This window comes from Staurois parvus, unplaced genomic scaffold, assembly GCF_062004578.1.
Source record: "Staurois parvus isolate SC_StPar_1 unplaced genomic scaffold, SC_StPar_1.0 ptg000445l, whole genome shotgun sequence".
Classification (NCBI taxonomy): Eukaryota; Metazoa; Chordata; class Amphibia; order Anura; family Ranidae; genus Staurois; species Staurois parvus.
The window spans coordinates 3993539-4010974 of NW_028318241.1; the positions used below are offsets into that span (position 1 = coordinate 3993539).

At 40.9% G+C, this 17436-nt stretch overlaps 1 protein-coding gene across 2 annotated transcripts in view; it reads right to left on the reverse strand.

The window, feature by feature from the left end:
- RAB3C (RAB3C, member RAS oncogene family) overlaps positions 1-4716 on the reverse strand; it is a 270620-nt gene extending 265904 nt beyond the window's left edge. Inside the window, exon 1 of one of the 2 annotated variants that reach the window (XM_089688061.1) lies at positions 4553-4716. In XM_089688061.1, the coding sequence (XP_089544187.1) occupies positions 4553-4570 (18 nt within the window). In that variant the 5' untranslated portion in view covers positions 4571-4716. Of the gene's footprint in view, positions 1-3807; positions 3971-4552 lie in introns of those variants that run through there. The other variant, XM_089688060.1, reaches the window with a different exon arrangement.
- Positions 4717-17436: the final 12720 nt, after the last annotated feature.

A 17436-nucleotide genomic window follows, 5' to 3' on the forward strand; every position in this document is an offset into this window, starting at 1 on the left:
TGTGTGTGCTGGGGGCAGGATACACAGGAAAGACCAAGGTGTGTGCTGGGGGCAGGATATAAGGAAAATACCAATGTGTGTGCTGGGTGCAGGATACAAGGAAAATACCAATGTGTGTGCTGTGGTCAGGATACACAGAAAATACCAAGGTGTGTGCTGGGGGCAGGATACAAAGAAAAGACCAATGTGTGTGCTGGGGGCAGAATACATGGGAAAGGTCAATGTGTGTGCTGAGGGCAGGATACAAAAGACCAATGTTTGTCTTGGGGGCAGGATACCTGGAAAAGATGAATGTGTGTGCTGGGGGCAGAATACAGGGGGAAGACCAATCTTTGTGCTGGGGGCAGGATCCAAAGAAAGAATAATATGTGTGCTGGGGGAAGGCTGTAAGGGAAAGACCAATGTGTGTGTTGGGGGCAGGATACACAGGAGAAAACCAATGTGTGTGCTGGGGGCAGGATACACAGGAAAAGACCAATGTGTGTTTTGGGGGCAGGATACACAGGAGAAAACCAATGTGTGTGCTGGGGGCAGGAACCAGGGAAAGACCAATGTGTGTGCTGGGGGGCAGGATATAGGAATAGACTAATGTGTGTGCTGGGGGGCAGGATATAGGAATAGACCAATGTGTGTGCTGGGGGGCAGGATATAAGAGAAAGACCAATATGTGTGCTGAGGGCAGGATACAAAAGAAGACCAATGTTTGTCCTTGGGGCAGGATACCTGGAAAAGATGAATGTGTGCTGGGGGCAGAATATAGGGGGAAGACCAATGTTTGTGCTGGGGGCAAAATACAAGGGAAAGACCAATGTTTGTGCTGGGGGCAGGATCCAAAGAAAGAATAATATGTGTGCTGGGGGAAGGCTGTAAGGGAAAAACCAATGTGTGTGTTGGGGGCAGGATACACAGGAAAAGACCAGTGTGTGTGCTGGGGGCAGGATCCAGGGAAAGACCAATGTGTGTGCTGGGGGGCAGGATATAGGAATAGACCAATGTGTGTGCTGGGGGCAGGATATAAGGGAAAGACCAACGTGTGTGCTGGAGGCAGGATATAAGAGAAAGACCAACGTGTGTGCTGGGGGCAGGATATAAGGGAAAGACCAATGTGTGTGCTGGGGAGCAGGATCCAGGAAAAGGTCAGTGTGTGTGCTGGGGGTAGAATACAGGGAAAGACCAGTGTGTGTGCTGGGGGCAGGATCTAGGGAAAGACCAGTGTGTTAGGGGCAGGATACAGGGAAAGACTAGTGTGTGCTGGGTGCAGGATCTAGGGAAAGACCAGTGTGTGTGTTGGGGGCAAGATCTAGGGAAAGATCAATGTGTGTGCTTGGGGCAGGATACAGGGAAAGATCAATGTGTGTGCTTCGGGCAGGATCCAGGGGAAAAAACAGTGTGTGCGCTGGGGGCAGGATTCTGGGAAAGACCAATGTGTGTGCACTGGGGGCAGGATACAGGGAAAGACCAATGTGTGTGCTGCCAGTAAGTTAAAGGAGAAATCCATTGTGTGTGTTTTAGCGGCAGGAAATAGGGAAATACAATGTGTGTGTGGGAGTTGGGAATCTATCTGGTAAAGCATGTTCTGTTCAACTAAATTCAGAACTGAAGGCAGAATCCTGCAGTGAATTACAAATTACAATCTAAATTTAATACAATATACTGGAAAATGGTTAAAGTTTCTTTTACATACGTATGTTAGTTGATATGTATAAAAGGTAGAAACGTAATAATAATCTCCATCAGTTAGGCCTATAATAGGTTGGTTTATCCACCCAAAACCAATATTGTGGATTTTGAGAAATAATGACAGGCTGAATTACTCAAAAGCTCCTTATATCCCCAGCCATGAGTTGAAAGTCCCCAACTCCACCCACCTGCTGTGGTCATTATAGCAGAGTTTTTGCTGCAGTGAGATACCCTTACTTCGCATTTTAACAGTTATAAGTGAAATAGATTTAAGTACTCTGAAGAGGAAATCTTACTCTCAAGGTCCCTGAGAAGTCAACGTGTAAATTAAATGACCAGAATCCACTCAAAACTAAAATATCATTTTTGATGGTCTGATTACTCAGCATGAGTTTCTTACAAAAGGTGGGTCAAAGAGCAATGCTAATACACAAAATATAGGATCTCATAGCAACCAATCAAATTTCAGTTTGCTGACGTGAGAAGACTAAAAAAAAAAAGGATTGCTGATTCCTATGACACTGGTAATTAGCATCTGTTGTGGAAGTAAGTGTATCTACCACAAACCACATACTATTTATAGCATGCCTGTAAACATAGATAATCGCTATACGTGTGTTGGTTTTACTGTACAGATCATTTTAGCTTTATATAGTATATAACTAGAACAGTTGTTCAGGAATCATATGGAACTACATAAATGGAAAATTAAGTCTAAAAAAAATAAAATAAAATAATGTGTATGTGTGTATATATACTCACAGGTATATATACTTTATTTATATATATATATATATATATATATAATGTTTTATTTATTTATTTATTTATTTTTAATATACTCACACATACTGTATATATACACATCATTTGACATACATCTTGATATACTTCAAAGCAGAACCTGTTTTAGTGAGATGAGTGTAAATTGTGATACATGGCTTACATGTTATAGCAAAATCCATTCAAGCATTCATATAACATCCTAAGTGCAAAATATAAGTGTTAGAGAGCAAAATCCATTCAAGCAGTACAAAGATGTGAGGTGCAATGTGAACCTTGGCTTGTGCATGTACTATAAGCAGACAGGCTGCAGAGAATGGGCATCCAATCATCATTAGAGGATTGGCCCTTGCAATTCTTGGTTGCAATTAAATGCTATTCAATGAAGGGGTTAATCAATACCATTATATACATTCAAATAGTTTACAAGGAAAGCCTTGCACTGTACACAGTGCAATGCACATACAACCATTGTTATGTCCTACTGCATACATTGTCTTCAAGCCAATGCTAGATTCTAGGCTCCACTTTCAGTAATATTTGCGATCTCTATATATGGGTGTATATAAAGTATATAAATAGTGCTATATCCTGTAATGTATTCTCACACCACGTAACTGTGGAATGCAAAGATTGCAATGTTAGCAAAAATAAAGATATCCTGAGATTTTATAAGATGGGATATTCAATGCCTACCAGTCGTGCCCTCTTGAATCATGCACATTGTATATAACACTTATGGGGATGGGAATGATGAAATGGTCGACTTATATTATCCAATACTCATAGTCTGCTATTCCATGTTCCTTATAGTGTATAATTATCAGTAGTGACGCTAAAAGTGCTCCCTGGTGTAAAGTTAGATGTAATGTATGGCCCTTCTAAGAGCAGTCGTACTTGTCATGAATTTAGCCAGAAATGCAAATGATTGAAGCCTACGATCATCAGATGATTTAGGGGGTAAAATCCTTGAATCTCTCTGGGGAGAATATTTAGATGAACTCCAATGTGTGGATTAATGTACAATCTTCTGATGGCCTGGAAATTGCATGTACAGATTTTCTGACACATTGGAGAATATCGTATACCCTTGAATAATTGCAATTTTTTTTTTCCACCTTAGAGAAACAATGAACCCTTTTGTACTGCAATTTAAATTAGAGAATAAAGTCAAAGCATATCCTGCCAATGCATGGCCATCCTGATTTTCTACTGCCTGTTACTCTCAATGAGGCTTGTCTATGGCTAGCCTGTTCATCTGCCCGACACATAATACGGTCCAGTGTGCTGCACACATGGAAAGGCGATGGGCTTCGCTTGGTTCAATTGCATTGTTTTACTGACCTGCATGGGAGCCTCGTGTCTCATGCTGCCTGTGGCTCTCCCTCTGCCTTGCTCTAAGGCTGGATGACAGCTGAAGGCTCTGGCTGTGTCTGCCAGCTGATGGATCTCACAGCAGCACTCTCTCTGCTTCCTGGCCGGCTCTTAGATCAGCACTGGAGCTGTCCACTCCTTTCATGTACTGCCTGTCTGGCTCGCCTCCTTGGATCTTGTAGTCCTGTAGGAGCTGATCCATCCATACCTATAGCTATAGCATATGGCGTGTACAAACTACAACTCCCACAATGCAGCAGCCCATAGCTTCCATCTGCCAGCTTTTTTTTCTACAATAGTATAACCTAAAGTAGAAAAGTGAAAGGGATCCCCAAGATGCTACTGAGATGGGCAAATGCCACATCTGTTGCTTATTAACCCTTTATTATACATTAGGCTCGAATCACAAAGCTTTAACACAAGGATAAGGATCTTTATTTTAGCCATCTGACGGTAATTTATTTTAAATCTGAGATAAAAATAAATCATTAGTCCCGAGAAAGGGATCCCCAAGATGCTACTAAGAAGGACAAATGCTACAGCTGTTGTTGACATACCCATTATACAATTCACAATGCTTTAACACAAGGATAAGGATCTTTATTTTAGCCATCTGATGGTAATTGTTTTACATCTCAGCTAAAAATAACTCATTAGTCGCGGTTTTTTTTCCTGTATGCATGTTCAGATACAATAATAAGGGCAGATGACTTACCTTCCCGTATAAGTCCATACAATGGCTCCCTGCTGATCTATGTGTCCAAGTTGGGTTGGATTTGATGTCCTGTTGTTGTGGTTTGTTGGGCTGGTGATGCAAGGTGGCGTCTGTTGAATATCAGCTCATCCAGCAGCTGCAGGAGAGTAGTCAGCGTGCACGGTACATCACACACCAGGGCTGGGAGGACAAAGCAGCACAGCTCACAGCAGCAAGCCACAGGAAGTGTCTAGTTACAGAGTAAATACAGGACTAGAAAATTAGCTCTAGGCTTATCATAAAGAGATGGAAATGAGTTCCCTCTAGACCAGCCTTAAGCCTAGTAGCACAGGATCAGAAAATCGGACAAAAAATACCGCTTTCAAAACAGTCGTATGATCTGATCGTTCGTACACAGCTTTCGTCCAAAATTAGTCGAAGGAAAAAAGCGCAAACATTTTTCTCGTACGATACCAGATAGTACGATTTTCATTTCATCAGTACAGTTTTCGGCCGAAAATACAATATAAATATAATACGATACATTACATCACTTTGTAATTTTTATTCTGTCATACAAGAATTTCTATAACTTTAGTAACCTCTTCATTTTTGATATGAGACTAGCGTGCAAAAAAAAAAACATTTGATTATTTGTCTGATATTCTCATCATGTGTATGGGCCTTTTTGGCATCTAGGAACCCTTGAAATAATGTTCAGGTCTCCAGGAACCCCTACTAAAAATGTTTATATCTACGACTCATGGTGCGTTAGCATAATTATTAATTAATAAATATAGGAACAAATAAAAGAATGTAGTGTACACTTTTTGGTAATAATCAAGAAATTAATAATAATGGCCAGAAAAAACGTTCAGTCAATGAAAATTATAGGGTGCACCATTTAGGAGATATTCTCTGTTTCTGCAGGCAGTGACATCACCAGCGCATGCGCTCTGAAGGATCGACATACTCATGCCATGCTTTCAGAGCTCTGTGCTGTGACTGTGACTCCCGTACGCATTCGCAGGAGTGACACCATGGCTGCTCGACCATTCAAACAGCAGTAGCCCACAAACCCAGAAAGAAGATTGGTTGAAGACAGGGATGACAGCATGCCACTGGAGGGCTTCGTTCTAAGGTGAGTATATTATAATGTGCTAGCATGCATTGCATACTAGCACATTATGACATTGCCTTGCAGGAGATTTGTATTTTATAGTGCTTTAATTATATTCCTTGTGGACCGAGTGTGGGGACACTTCAGCCAGAGCACTGGCTTGACCACTAGAAGCTGAGTCCTGCAGTGGATTGAGGGTAAGTACATTTTTCTCACGCGTTGTACTACATTTGCAGCAGTTTTCATTATTTTATTGGCCACACAGCACATGAAAATGCACAGAAAAATGGAAATGCTTAATTTTTTAAACTGCAGTGCCATGTGCAACAGAGATGTGAACAGCCTTGTTGAATAACATTGCTTCCTAAGAAGTATGCATTGTTTTGCTATACAATGCACATATTAAAACAAGGTGTGAACAGAGCCTTACACTGCCAATAAAAGGGTGAAGGACCCTTGTATATTAGTGTTCAGAGGAAAAGTGCCCCTTACACTGGGGGTTAATGGATGAATGACCCCCTTTATGTCAGTGGTCAGTAGGAGAATGACCCACTTACATTAGTGACAGGTGGAAAGTATGCTCTGTTACATTAATTGGCAGTGGAAAGGATACCCTCATGCCCTGTTAGACTGCTAGTTAGTGTTGTGCCCCTTATATTAGTCCCATGTCAATGTCTCTTCATACTGACATTGGTGTCAGAACTAAACAAATATAACCAAGCATAAGATTGTTCCTTACTACTCACTGCTCAAGAAACTCTAGCAATCTCTGGAGGAACCCTGACATTCCACGGAACCCTGATTGAAAAGGCTGCTCTAGACATAGGATATAAAAACACACACACACAATTGTTCATTTTTTGCAACAACTATATTATGAATTTAGCAACATGTTTTAGGAGTAACAAAAAATGCAAAAAAATGAAGGTGACTATTCCAAAAAAGAGCAGCACATTGCCATAGTAGTTAGCACTGTTGCCTTGCAGCACTGGAGTTTGCATGTTCTTCCTGTGCTTGGGTGGATTTCCTCTGGGTGCTCCTCCCACACTCCAAAGACATGATAGTAGGTTAATTGGCTCATATCTAGATTGGTCCTAGTACTGTATGTTTATATAAATTGGCTTTGCATATGCAGTTTTACATTCTGCATGGCCCAATGCAAATGAAAGACCTGATGACCATCCTTGTAAAAGATTTACAGCAAAATTCAATGGAAAAGACGCTCAAGGTACTCAGAAAGTTGGCCCATAGAATAGAGACAAATATGGGTAAAATGGTGTAATGTTTTGTCTTCCCATCTCCACCATAAGAAGCTCTGGTGAACAGTTGTTAGTACTTAGACTCTGCACCTCAGGTGAACCCACTCCTCCGCCACAGTGACCTGCCTGTGTACCTATCCTGCTGGTTTCGGTGTGAGCCTTTCCACTGCTATAGCAACTGGTCTTCGAGTCTGACCCCTGATCGTGATAGAATAATCTGGCCCAAATATGGAGGTCGCTATAGCAAATGTTGTGGCTCCTCTTGATAGATAACCCCAGAATTTGGGGTTACCTATCAAGAAAACGTTGCCAAACTAGAAAGTATAGTGGATAGACAACAGGGAGAGATTCATACTCTGCAAAGACAACTGGTGGACTGAGATGATACTAACACACATATGCCCCAGCCCCAACCATCTAAGTTTAATGGAGACTGCTGCCATTACAGGGGTTTCCTTAATCAGTGTTGTATATATTTCCAAATGCACCCTGCTGCATTTCCTTCAGAGAAAAAGAAGGTAATGTTTATTATTGGACTTCTGACTGGGGAAGCTCTAGCTTGGGTTTCCCCTTATATAGAAAAAGACAATGGCACTCTGAATAATTTTGAGACCTTTTTGACCGCAATGAATCAGATTTTTGATGATCCCAACCGCTGTGCTACTGCCGTAGCAAAGTTGCATAGTCTACAGCAGGGTAAACGCTCTGTCGCTGAATACACAGCTGAATTCAGATGTTGGATTGCAGATACCACTTGGAACCCTGCAGCACAAAAAGGCCAGTTCCGCCAAGGTCTTTCTGAACAGGTAAAGGATTAGCTTTCCAGATTAGATACTCCTAATTATCTTGAGGCCTTCATCCAATTATGTATCTGAATTGATTAAAGACTTACAGAAAGGAGGAAGGAGAGGCTGGGAATGTTTGAAAATAGTGGTGTCATGCATCTCTCTGCTAGTCCATTTGTTCAGCAGGATTCAAAAGTCTCTCCAGGTTCTAACACTCCCGAGCCTATGCAGGTTGATGCTATCAAGCGATCCATTCAGGAGAGAGAGAGATGTTCAGAATCCTTATGTCTATATTGTGGGGACTCTGGTCATTATGCAGTTAATCGCCCAGACAAAGTTAGAAGAACAATTGCTATGGCTGATGTGATTGTGCCTGAACAAATAAACTCTATTAGCCAGTCTATCTCCCCACTGATTCCTAAAGAAAATAAAGTGAACTCTCTACTCTCTCATTTTGTCATCCCCATTAAACTTGTGTCTGAGGGCCGTGAAATCTCCTGCTCAGCTATGCTGGACTCTGGGGCTGGGGGGAATTTTATTGATATAGAATTTGCCCACAGCAATAATATTCAAGCAAGAAATGCATTTGCCCCTATTGATATGGAGACAGTTGATGGTTCACCCTTATCTTCAGGACCTGTTACCCATAAAACAGTTCCTCTGGTACTCCAGTTTGAGGCTGACCATTGTGAGACCATCAGCTTTCAGCTGATTATGTCACCCAAGTTTACTATCATCCTGGGCATTCCTTGGTTCTCCACTCACAATTCCTCCATCAACTGGGGAGCACGGACTAGATTTTACTTCCCCCCACTGTGAGAAATACTGTAGGGAACTTTGTCAAGCACGTTCTTCACCAGCCAAGGAATCGCAAGTTGATGTGGTAGCTATCCAGTCATATGACAACTTGCCTCCACAATGCTATGAATTCCAGGATGTCTGTAATAGGAAAAATGCAGATCAATTCCCCCCTTATTGCTCATATGATTGTCAGTAGTAGATTGGCCAGCCCCTGGAAATGTTAAGGAAACTCAACACTTCATTGGGTTTGCCAGCTTCTACAGAAATTTCATAAGAATCTTCTCTAAAAGGTGATAGCTCCAATTAAACAGCTGACAAAGAAAGGGGTACTCTTCGTGTGGACCCCTGAGGCACAGGCTGCTTTTGGAAAGCTAAAAACGCTTCACTTCTGCACCAATTTTGGTACATCCTGATCCTGAACTACCCTTTATAGTGGAAGTGGATGCTTCTGACTCTGCCGTGGGAGCTATCCTGTCTCAGCGAAGTGATGAAAAAGATGCAGCTTCATCCTTGTGCTTACTTCTCTTTTTTTATGTCTTCAGCCGAAAGGAATTATGACATTGGGAATAAAGAGTTACTGGAAATTAAGGAAGCCTTTTCTGAATGGAGGCATCTGCTGGAAGGGGCTAATCATCCTGTAACCGTTATTACTGATTATAAAAATCTGGAATTAATTTGCTCTGCCAAGAGATTGTCTTCTAGACAAGCACGTTGGTCTTTATTCTTTTTCCAGATTCAATTTTATTATCTTGTATCTACCTGGATCGAGGGATGGTAAGACCAATGCCTTATCAAGGATGTTGTCTGAGCCTTCCTAGGAAGACAACTCTGAATGTTCAGTCCTCACTCAAAATAACTTCTTAGGGGCCACAAGTACCAAGACATTCTTGAGTCTTCTGAAAGAGGGGTATGAGAATGACCCACTTCTCAATCATCCTCCTAAGGACATTAACCTTGAATACAAGAATGGCTTTTGGACTCAAGCACATCATCTCTATGTATCTAAATCTGCTCGGATTGAAGCCCTCAAATCAGTGCGTGACTCTAAACTTGTGGGACATTTTGGGATTTCTAAGACAGATGAACTTTTGTTATGATCCTTCTGGTGGCCTAGTTTTAAGAAAGATGTCTAATGCTATGTGGCCTCCTGTCTGACATGCGCACGCCATAAGACACCCCGAGCCTCTCCTTTGGGCTTGCTCCAGCCACTTCCTGTTCCATCAAGACCTCAGGGGTCAATTTCTATGGACTTTGTGGTCGATTTACCTCCCTCAAAAGAAATTACCACTATCTTGGTAGTCGTCGACCGTTGTACTAAGATGGCTCATTTTATACCGTTTAAGGGGGTACCTTCTGCTGAACAAACTGTGGAGCTAATGGTTCGATATGTTTTTTAACTACATGGAATTCCTGATGATGTGGTATCTGACAGAGGAGTACAGTTTACTTCAAAATTTTGGAAAAGCTTTTGTTCAGCTTTAGGTGTAACAATTACCCTGTCCTCTGCTTTTCATCCTCAGTCTAATGGTCAGACTGAAAGAACCAATCAAACTTTGGAGCAGTACCTTCGGTGTTTTGTCAGTTATCTTCAGGAGGACTGGGTGGACTATCTTCCTATGGCAGAGTTTTCCTATAACAATTCTAAAAATAGCTCTACCTCCCAAAACACTTTTTTACTCAATACTGGGTATCATCCAGTTTTTATTCCTGATCTCCCTATCGCAACTCAAATTTCTGCTGTTGCCAACAGATTAACTACATTGCAGGAGATTCAGGCAAAGTTGATCGAGACTTTGGGGGAGGCTCAGGAATGTTTTCAAAACGCTGCTGACAGACATTGCACAATCACTTCCTACCTTTCATGTGGGCTACAAGGTTTGGCTATCAACCAAAAATCTGAAGGTTCAGGCTCCATCTGCAAAGTTGGGCAAAAAGTTTGTGGGACCTTTCTAGATTTCTGCTCAGATCAACCCAGTCACCTTTCCTTAAAACTTCGTGACAGTATGAAGAGTCTCCCTGTTTTCCACATTTCACTATTCAAACCATTTCATGAAAATCCTTTCTCTGGAAGAATTCTTCCATGTGGTTCCCTCCTAGATTGTAAGCTCAAAAGAGCAGGGCCCTCATTCCCCTCATTTTTTGCATTGTATTGGTATTGTTCTGTCACATGTTCTGTCCCCCTTTGTAATGTACAGTGCTGAGCGAACTATTGGCGCTTTATAAATACTGTATAATAATAATAATGTGGTGGAGAAAATTCTTGACTCTAGGATGTTTAGATATAAATTGCAATTTTTTGTTCAATGGGAAGGATATGGGCAAGAAGAGAATTCTTGGGAGCCTGAGGAAAATGTTCATGCTCCTAGTTTAACATGAGAATTCCACAAGAGGTTTCGCCACAAGCCTGGTCTTAAGATGTTCAGGGGACGTCCTGTGAGGAGAGGAGTACTGTCAGAGCTTGGGCCTTCTGCGGAGAGTGGCAATGTTTCTTCTTGCTGAGCCACCTGGAATGCTGGGCAGCTCCCTTGACAATTATTTGAATGATCCAGCCTTAATCTTGTTTGTCATGAACCTTGAATCCCTTGACTCTTGAACTTTCATGAATGAATATACCCCAATGAAAGTCTAACACTGGCCATACATTATACAATTATCTGGAGATTTTTGGTTTAGATTTACCAAAAACCATATAATAGGAGGACAAACCTAAAGAACACTTTCAGTTGTATCCAATTAGGCAGGCCCTTGCACTACACAGTTGAAGGTAAATCTAAAGGAAATTGGGCAGAAAATTGGCAGATAATTGTATAATGTATGGCCAGCCTTAGGAGCAAAGCGAAGAATTCAACTACAGGTGAGTCTAATTATTCATTAAACAGGTGTCCAGCAGACAATTGATTATAAAAGGGCGTTACTTAACAAAGAAAACCCATTCCCATTTTATGCTGTCAACAATGGCTCCATGTGGAAGAGAAATGTCACAAGGCCTGAGAAAGAAAATAATTTCTTTACACAAAAAAGGTGAAGGCTACAAGAAGATCAGCAAAGCTTTACTTATCAGTTAGAATACTGTAGCAAAAGGGATACAAACATTTAACAAAATGGAACTGCGACCATCACACAGAGATGTCCAGGCCATCCATGGAAGTTAACACCTCGACAGGAGTGTCTTCTGATGAGAAGTGTTGAAGAAAATTGCTATGCAAGTTCCCTGCAGTTAGCTAAAGAGGTAGAAAGCCAAACTGGGGTTATTGTTTCCCGGGGCACAATATGGAGTACACTGCAGAGGTATGGCATGCAAGTGTGTCATTCACGAAGGAAGCCTCTCCTAAAGCCCATGCACAAAAAAGCCCACCAAGAATTTGCCAGGGCCCATGCTGAAAAAGAAGAAGACTACTGGAACTCTGTACTCCGGAGTTATAAGACCAAGATAAATGTTTTTGAAACTGATGGCTTCAAAACTTATGGCATTGCAAAGGTGAAAACATGGTGGTCGCAGTGTCCTTCTCTGGGGCTGCATGAGTGCTGCTGGTGTCAGGGAGCTGCATTTCATTGATGGTATCATGAATTCACAGATGTACTGCTCTATATTGAAAGAAAAGATTCTGCCATCATTCTGTGCCCTTGGTTGCCGTGCGCTTTTCCAGCATGACAATGATCCGACACATACATCTAAGGTCACTGTTGCATTTCTGAAGAAGAACAGGGTGAAAGTAATTCAGTGGCCAATTATGTCTCCTGATCTGAACCCAATTCAACACTTATGGGGAATTCTGAACAGACAAGTTGAGCATCACTCTCCATCCAGGATCCAGGCTCTAAAAGAGGTCGTTCTTGAAGAATGGAAAATATAGATGTTGCAATATGTCACCAACTTGTTCATTCCATGCTTAGAAGACTTGGTGCTGTCCTTACAAATCATGGAGGTCATACAAAATACTGGATGTAGTAGTTTTTGTTGTGGGGTGTATTCATTTTTGCATCAACTAATTTGAGTAAAACTGAAGATTTTGTAATCTAAGTTATATTATTAACCTTACTTCCATGTAATGAGCTAAACAAATGTTCTATAAAACTCAGTTTGTAAAAATGTTGGAAACTGTTCTTGTGTTCTTTGAGATATTGATTAAAATCTTACTTTTCAAAAGGGTGTACTAATTTTATGCTGAGGGTATATATATATATATATATATATATATATATATATACACACAGTATCTCACAAAAGTGAGTACACCCCTCACATTTTTGTAAATATTTTATTATATCTTTTCATGTACTCATTTTTGTTGCCAGTGGTTTAGACATTAATGGCTGTGTGTTGAGTTATTTTGAGGGGACAGAAAATTTACACTGTTATACAAGCTGTACACTGACTACTTTATATTGTAGCAAAGTGTCATTTCTTCAGTGTTGTCACATGAAAAGATAGAATAAAATATATACAAAGATGTGATGGGTGGACTCACTTCTGTAAGATACTGTGTGTATGTGTATATATATATACATATATACACACATACACGCAGTATATATATATCTATATCACATAGTCCACTTGGATGAGGAAACATGAACACTGTCTACATAGGAATAACTTGTATTTCCTAGGGGAGACAACTTCTCGCTCTTTATGTCACCACTACTCTCATATTTCATCTTCAAGTTTTGAACTTTAGGCATGCTATGTACACCCTAAAACGTTAATTGAAATACAAAGGGCATACAGAGCAAGCCCTATCTCTCTCCTGATATTTCCACTCCCTCCTCTGCTCTTAAGCTAGCCATAGATGGAGTGATTTGCTTACTTGCAGAAAAGAAATTTGCTTGTTTCCCCCATCAACACAGTCAGTGGAGATAAGGTGCAGTGGTGTAGGCACAGCTGACAAGCATTGTGGAGGCAATATTGCCACCTCCTGAATGTCTGACATCCAAACAGACTTACCAATAGGAATACCATGTTGCAAATGCGATGTAGCATTATTGTTTACTTGTATTCACTCTGTTCCTTTCACATGAAGATCGGGGGGGGGGGGGGGGGGACTTTTGATCAGCCTATGATGTTAGTTAAAAACAACATTAGAAAAAAAACCATAAAAAAAATGTTTATATTTAGGCAGCCTCACACTCCCCACGCCCTTTCATGCAGCTACTCAGTGGTTTTCCTGCAGATTAGCTGCACTTTCCCATAGACTCCTATGAGGTTCTGCGATTTGGTGTGGTTTCAGACAGCACGCCAAAGCTCCTGCAAGGCAGCATCTTTCTGAAACTACACCAAAACTGTGGGACCTCATAGACATCTATAGGAAAGTTCAGCTAACCCACAAGTAACCCGCAGCTTAGGCTGGCCATACATTATACAATTTTCTGTCCAATTTCTGCCCAATTTCCTTTAGATTTACCTTCAACTATGTAGTGCAAGGGCCTGCCTAATTGGATACAATCGAAAGTCTTGTATAGGTTTGACCTCATATTATATGGTTTTGGTAAATCTAAAGCAAAATTATCAAGAAAATTGTATAATGTATAGCCAGCCTAATGCAGGCCATAAACGGGTCGTTTATTGGCCGAATGTTCGTCCGAATGAAAAATCGGCCGATATTCACACCGTTAGTGGGGCAATGCCGTCGGCCGTTTTTTGCAGATCTTCTCGTTTCTTTTTATCAGTCATGCTCGAAAATCCACAAAAAACGGTCGTTTTTCGTAAGCATTAGTGGCAGCATCCATGGCAGCAACAACCGATTTTTCGTTAATCAGCTGACAATTCAGCCAATAAACGACCCGTCTATGGCCAGCCTTAGTAGTGAGACTGCATTGGGGCAGTGTGAAGCTGCCCTAAATGTGTTCCTATTTAACCCATTAATAACCCCCATTCAACCCAAATAAACTCTAATTAGCTCCCCTCTTCTCCCCTTGGCTTTTTTGTTTCATGATTATTTATATTTTTCTTCACATTTATTCCTTTTTCATTAATTCTTTTTAGTGTCACATTAAAAGAAAGTGCAAAATTGAAAACATTCTTTATTTTATTTGTGATCTGCATAGTAAAACAAATAGTAAAATAAATTTTGCAAGACAATATTTGCAGAATAGAAGAAATGCACAATTTGCTCTGATCCATACAGAGTAGTCAGGTGCGAGAGATGAAGTGGTTAGGTCCCCTCTAACATTTATGTACTGTGCAGACACTTCCATTGTTGGCATTAGATTGGGAAGACAATGAAGACTGGCTAACAAAATGCAGTCCAGCTGGTCTATGCTTTCCTTTGAGATTGATCAGCATTGGGGGAGGGAGTTCTTATAACTCCATATTGCCCAGTTCTCTGATGTATTTTAAATGAATTCAATACTGGGGTTCTGTGAAAGGCAGAACATGATGGACATGTGTCTTTATCTCAGCCTAGGCAGCTATATAACAAGACACACATGCACATACATGGCCATGTGTACTGCTTCACCAAGTCTCATTCAGAGACTAAAAGAGCAAATGTCAGCAGCAGAGGCTTGGTGTTCCTGATACAATTCATGTAAAATTTATTACCCATCAATAAGGTACTTAAATCAAGGCTTCAGTCTTCACCATGAGCATTAATCAAGGAAAAGACATTGTGATTGCCCATTTCAATAAATAACAGTTCTACTGTAATTCTTTTGAATGCCTTCTGTATCAGTTCTAACTGTAAGCTAATTTATTTTAATTACTTTATGTAAAAGATCAGAATAAATGTGTTCTTACTCATTTTACAAAATGTCTGATATCATTTCTCAGCATTTTATGAGACAGCCTGTTAGAAGGAAACGGTCATTGCAAAAGCCTCTTAAACCCTTCAGGTAGATGTAAACCTGAATTGAATGACATTTCACTTTCTCAAGCATGGTGTAGCATAAACTATTGCCATTTTTTCAGATACATGACTGTTTTCACCATTTTTCAGTCTTTTTTGCATCCCAGTACTGCTGGTCTCCTGTAGCCTCTTTGCACACACTTTCCTGTGTACAAGCATTGCAATTATCAGGCAGGTTTCTTGATCGTGGACCATGTATGTATAATGTGCGTTGAAATGGCCATTTGTAAAATCCATTGGAAGACGACAAGTGGGGAAATACAGGAGCATAATTAGGATTGTTGTCATCCTATAACAAGAAGTGCCTGAACAAGGAGCACCAGGTATTATTTGAATGAAAGCTACAAATCTAAATATTGAAAATTAGTTTTTGAGTGACAACATGTTAAAGCCTACATGAAAATGTAGTGATTGGGTTTACTTATACTTTAAAGGTATAATTCCATTAACATTGAAGTTAATGAAAGTTTTGAGCTGCACCTACCTGCTCAGTAGCTCTTCTTTTCATCAGACATTGCTGCCAGTAAACATTGCTGCCATTGGGAACCCCTTCTTCTTTCCTGTATGTAATGCAAACAACCCACTGTAGGTATCTTACTGTATCTTACATACAGAAATCCTAATGTATTTCTACTTCTTGGAGGATCCGCAGAATTGTCTTGAATTTCTCTGAATACCTGAAGATGGCACACCTCGCTTGCCCAGCACTTACCTACTCAGTGAGGTATTTCAGAGAATTTATTAGGCCAAACGTAACCCAAAAGAAAAAAGTATTAGCAAATGTACTTCTACAAACAATCAATAAGACAATAGGGTTACTCTGAGAGATATGGTTAAACACATGCAGTATTCTGATTCACTAACTGAAAGTGGTTCTAAAGGCAGAAGGTTTTTTACATCAATGCATTCTATGGGTCCTCCTCAGCCCTCCCTTATACCTGCCTGAATCCCATCTCGATCCACTGATGTGCATGAGAGCAGCGGCTCTCCCGGGTTTCTCTTTCCCTATTGGCTCACGCAGCAGTGGGTGTCATTGGCTCTCATTGCTATCAATCACAGCCAGTGAGCCAATGAGGAGAGAGCGGGAGGTGAGAGTGAGCCACAGTCTGTGTTCACAGGAGCGTGGCTCAGGATCGAGCCTGCTCGAGTGCCTCTATAGCAAAAGGCTTGCTATTGGGGGCAGTCGACAGGGAGGAAAGAGCCAGGACCGCTGGCAACAGTATACAAAGACAGTTCTAACTTGCTATGACAGTCCTTGTTTTGTCACACTATCACCGACTCCACCCTACGCATGTTGTCAGACTTCCTCTCAGTGGGCTATGCCCTGAGGAAGTCACATGATTGTTGACACTTTTAGGGTGGTGTCGGTGACATCACGCCTCTACCAGGAAGTGTGTGAGCAGCCATTTTCTTGGAGGTTTCTTCAGTGCACTGATTTGGAGCGCACTTTTTAAGTTAAGTACGTTTTTAATAACAATAGCAATTGACAAGCAGGGAGCAGTATATTCTCTTCTCTTTTCTGAGTTTATCTTTGTCCTGGTCTGGAGAATTATGGAGGACAGTGCTGGATTGTGCTGGATTGTAAAGGACCTGGAAGCTGGAATGGAGATCGGTGCTGTGGCTTATAGGAACCCCACTGAAAGGGGCAAGCGCATATGACCTACTATATGTTAGGTCTATGAGCAAGGTGAAAGCATTACCTTCTGAGGTGACAAGCACTTTGACTGAGATATATAATTTAAAGCACCGGTGATAAGTGGAAAAGATTGGATACTTATACACGTTGTGGTACATGTGGACGAGTTTAATATAGGTGGACAGCATATTTGTATGATTATTCTGCAAGAAAAAGTCAAGCAAGATAAGAATCTAGCCCAGAAACAGTTCTGTTCGTTTTCAACTTGCACATGGGCAATAGTTTGCAAGTTACATATTAGTACACACGGACATTTACCTGATAGTATTGATCATATGTTTAGAATGTATTCTATATATATATATCTATTTAAAGTATAGAGTATTTACCTACACACTGTGAAGATACGGATCATTGGTACACTTTTAGAGGGGTATTGGTCACCTAAAGTGGTACACA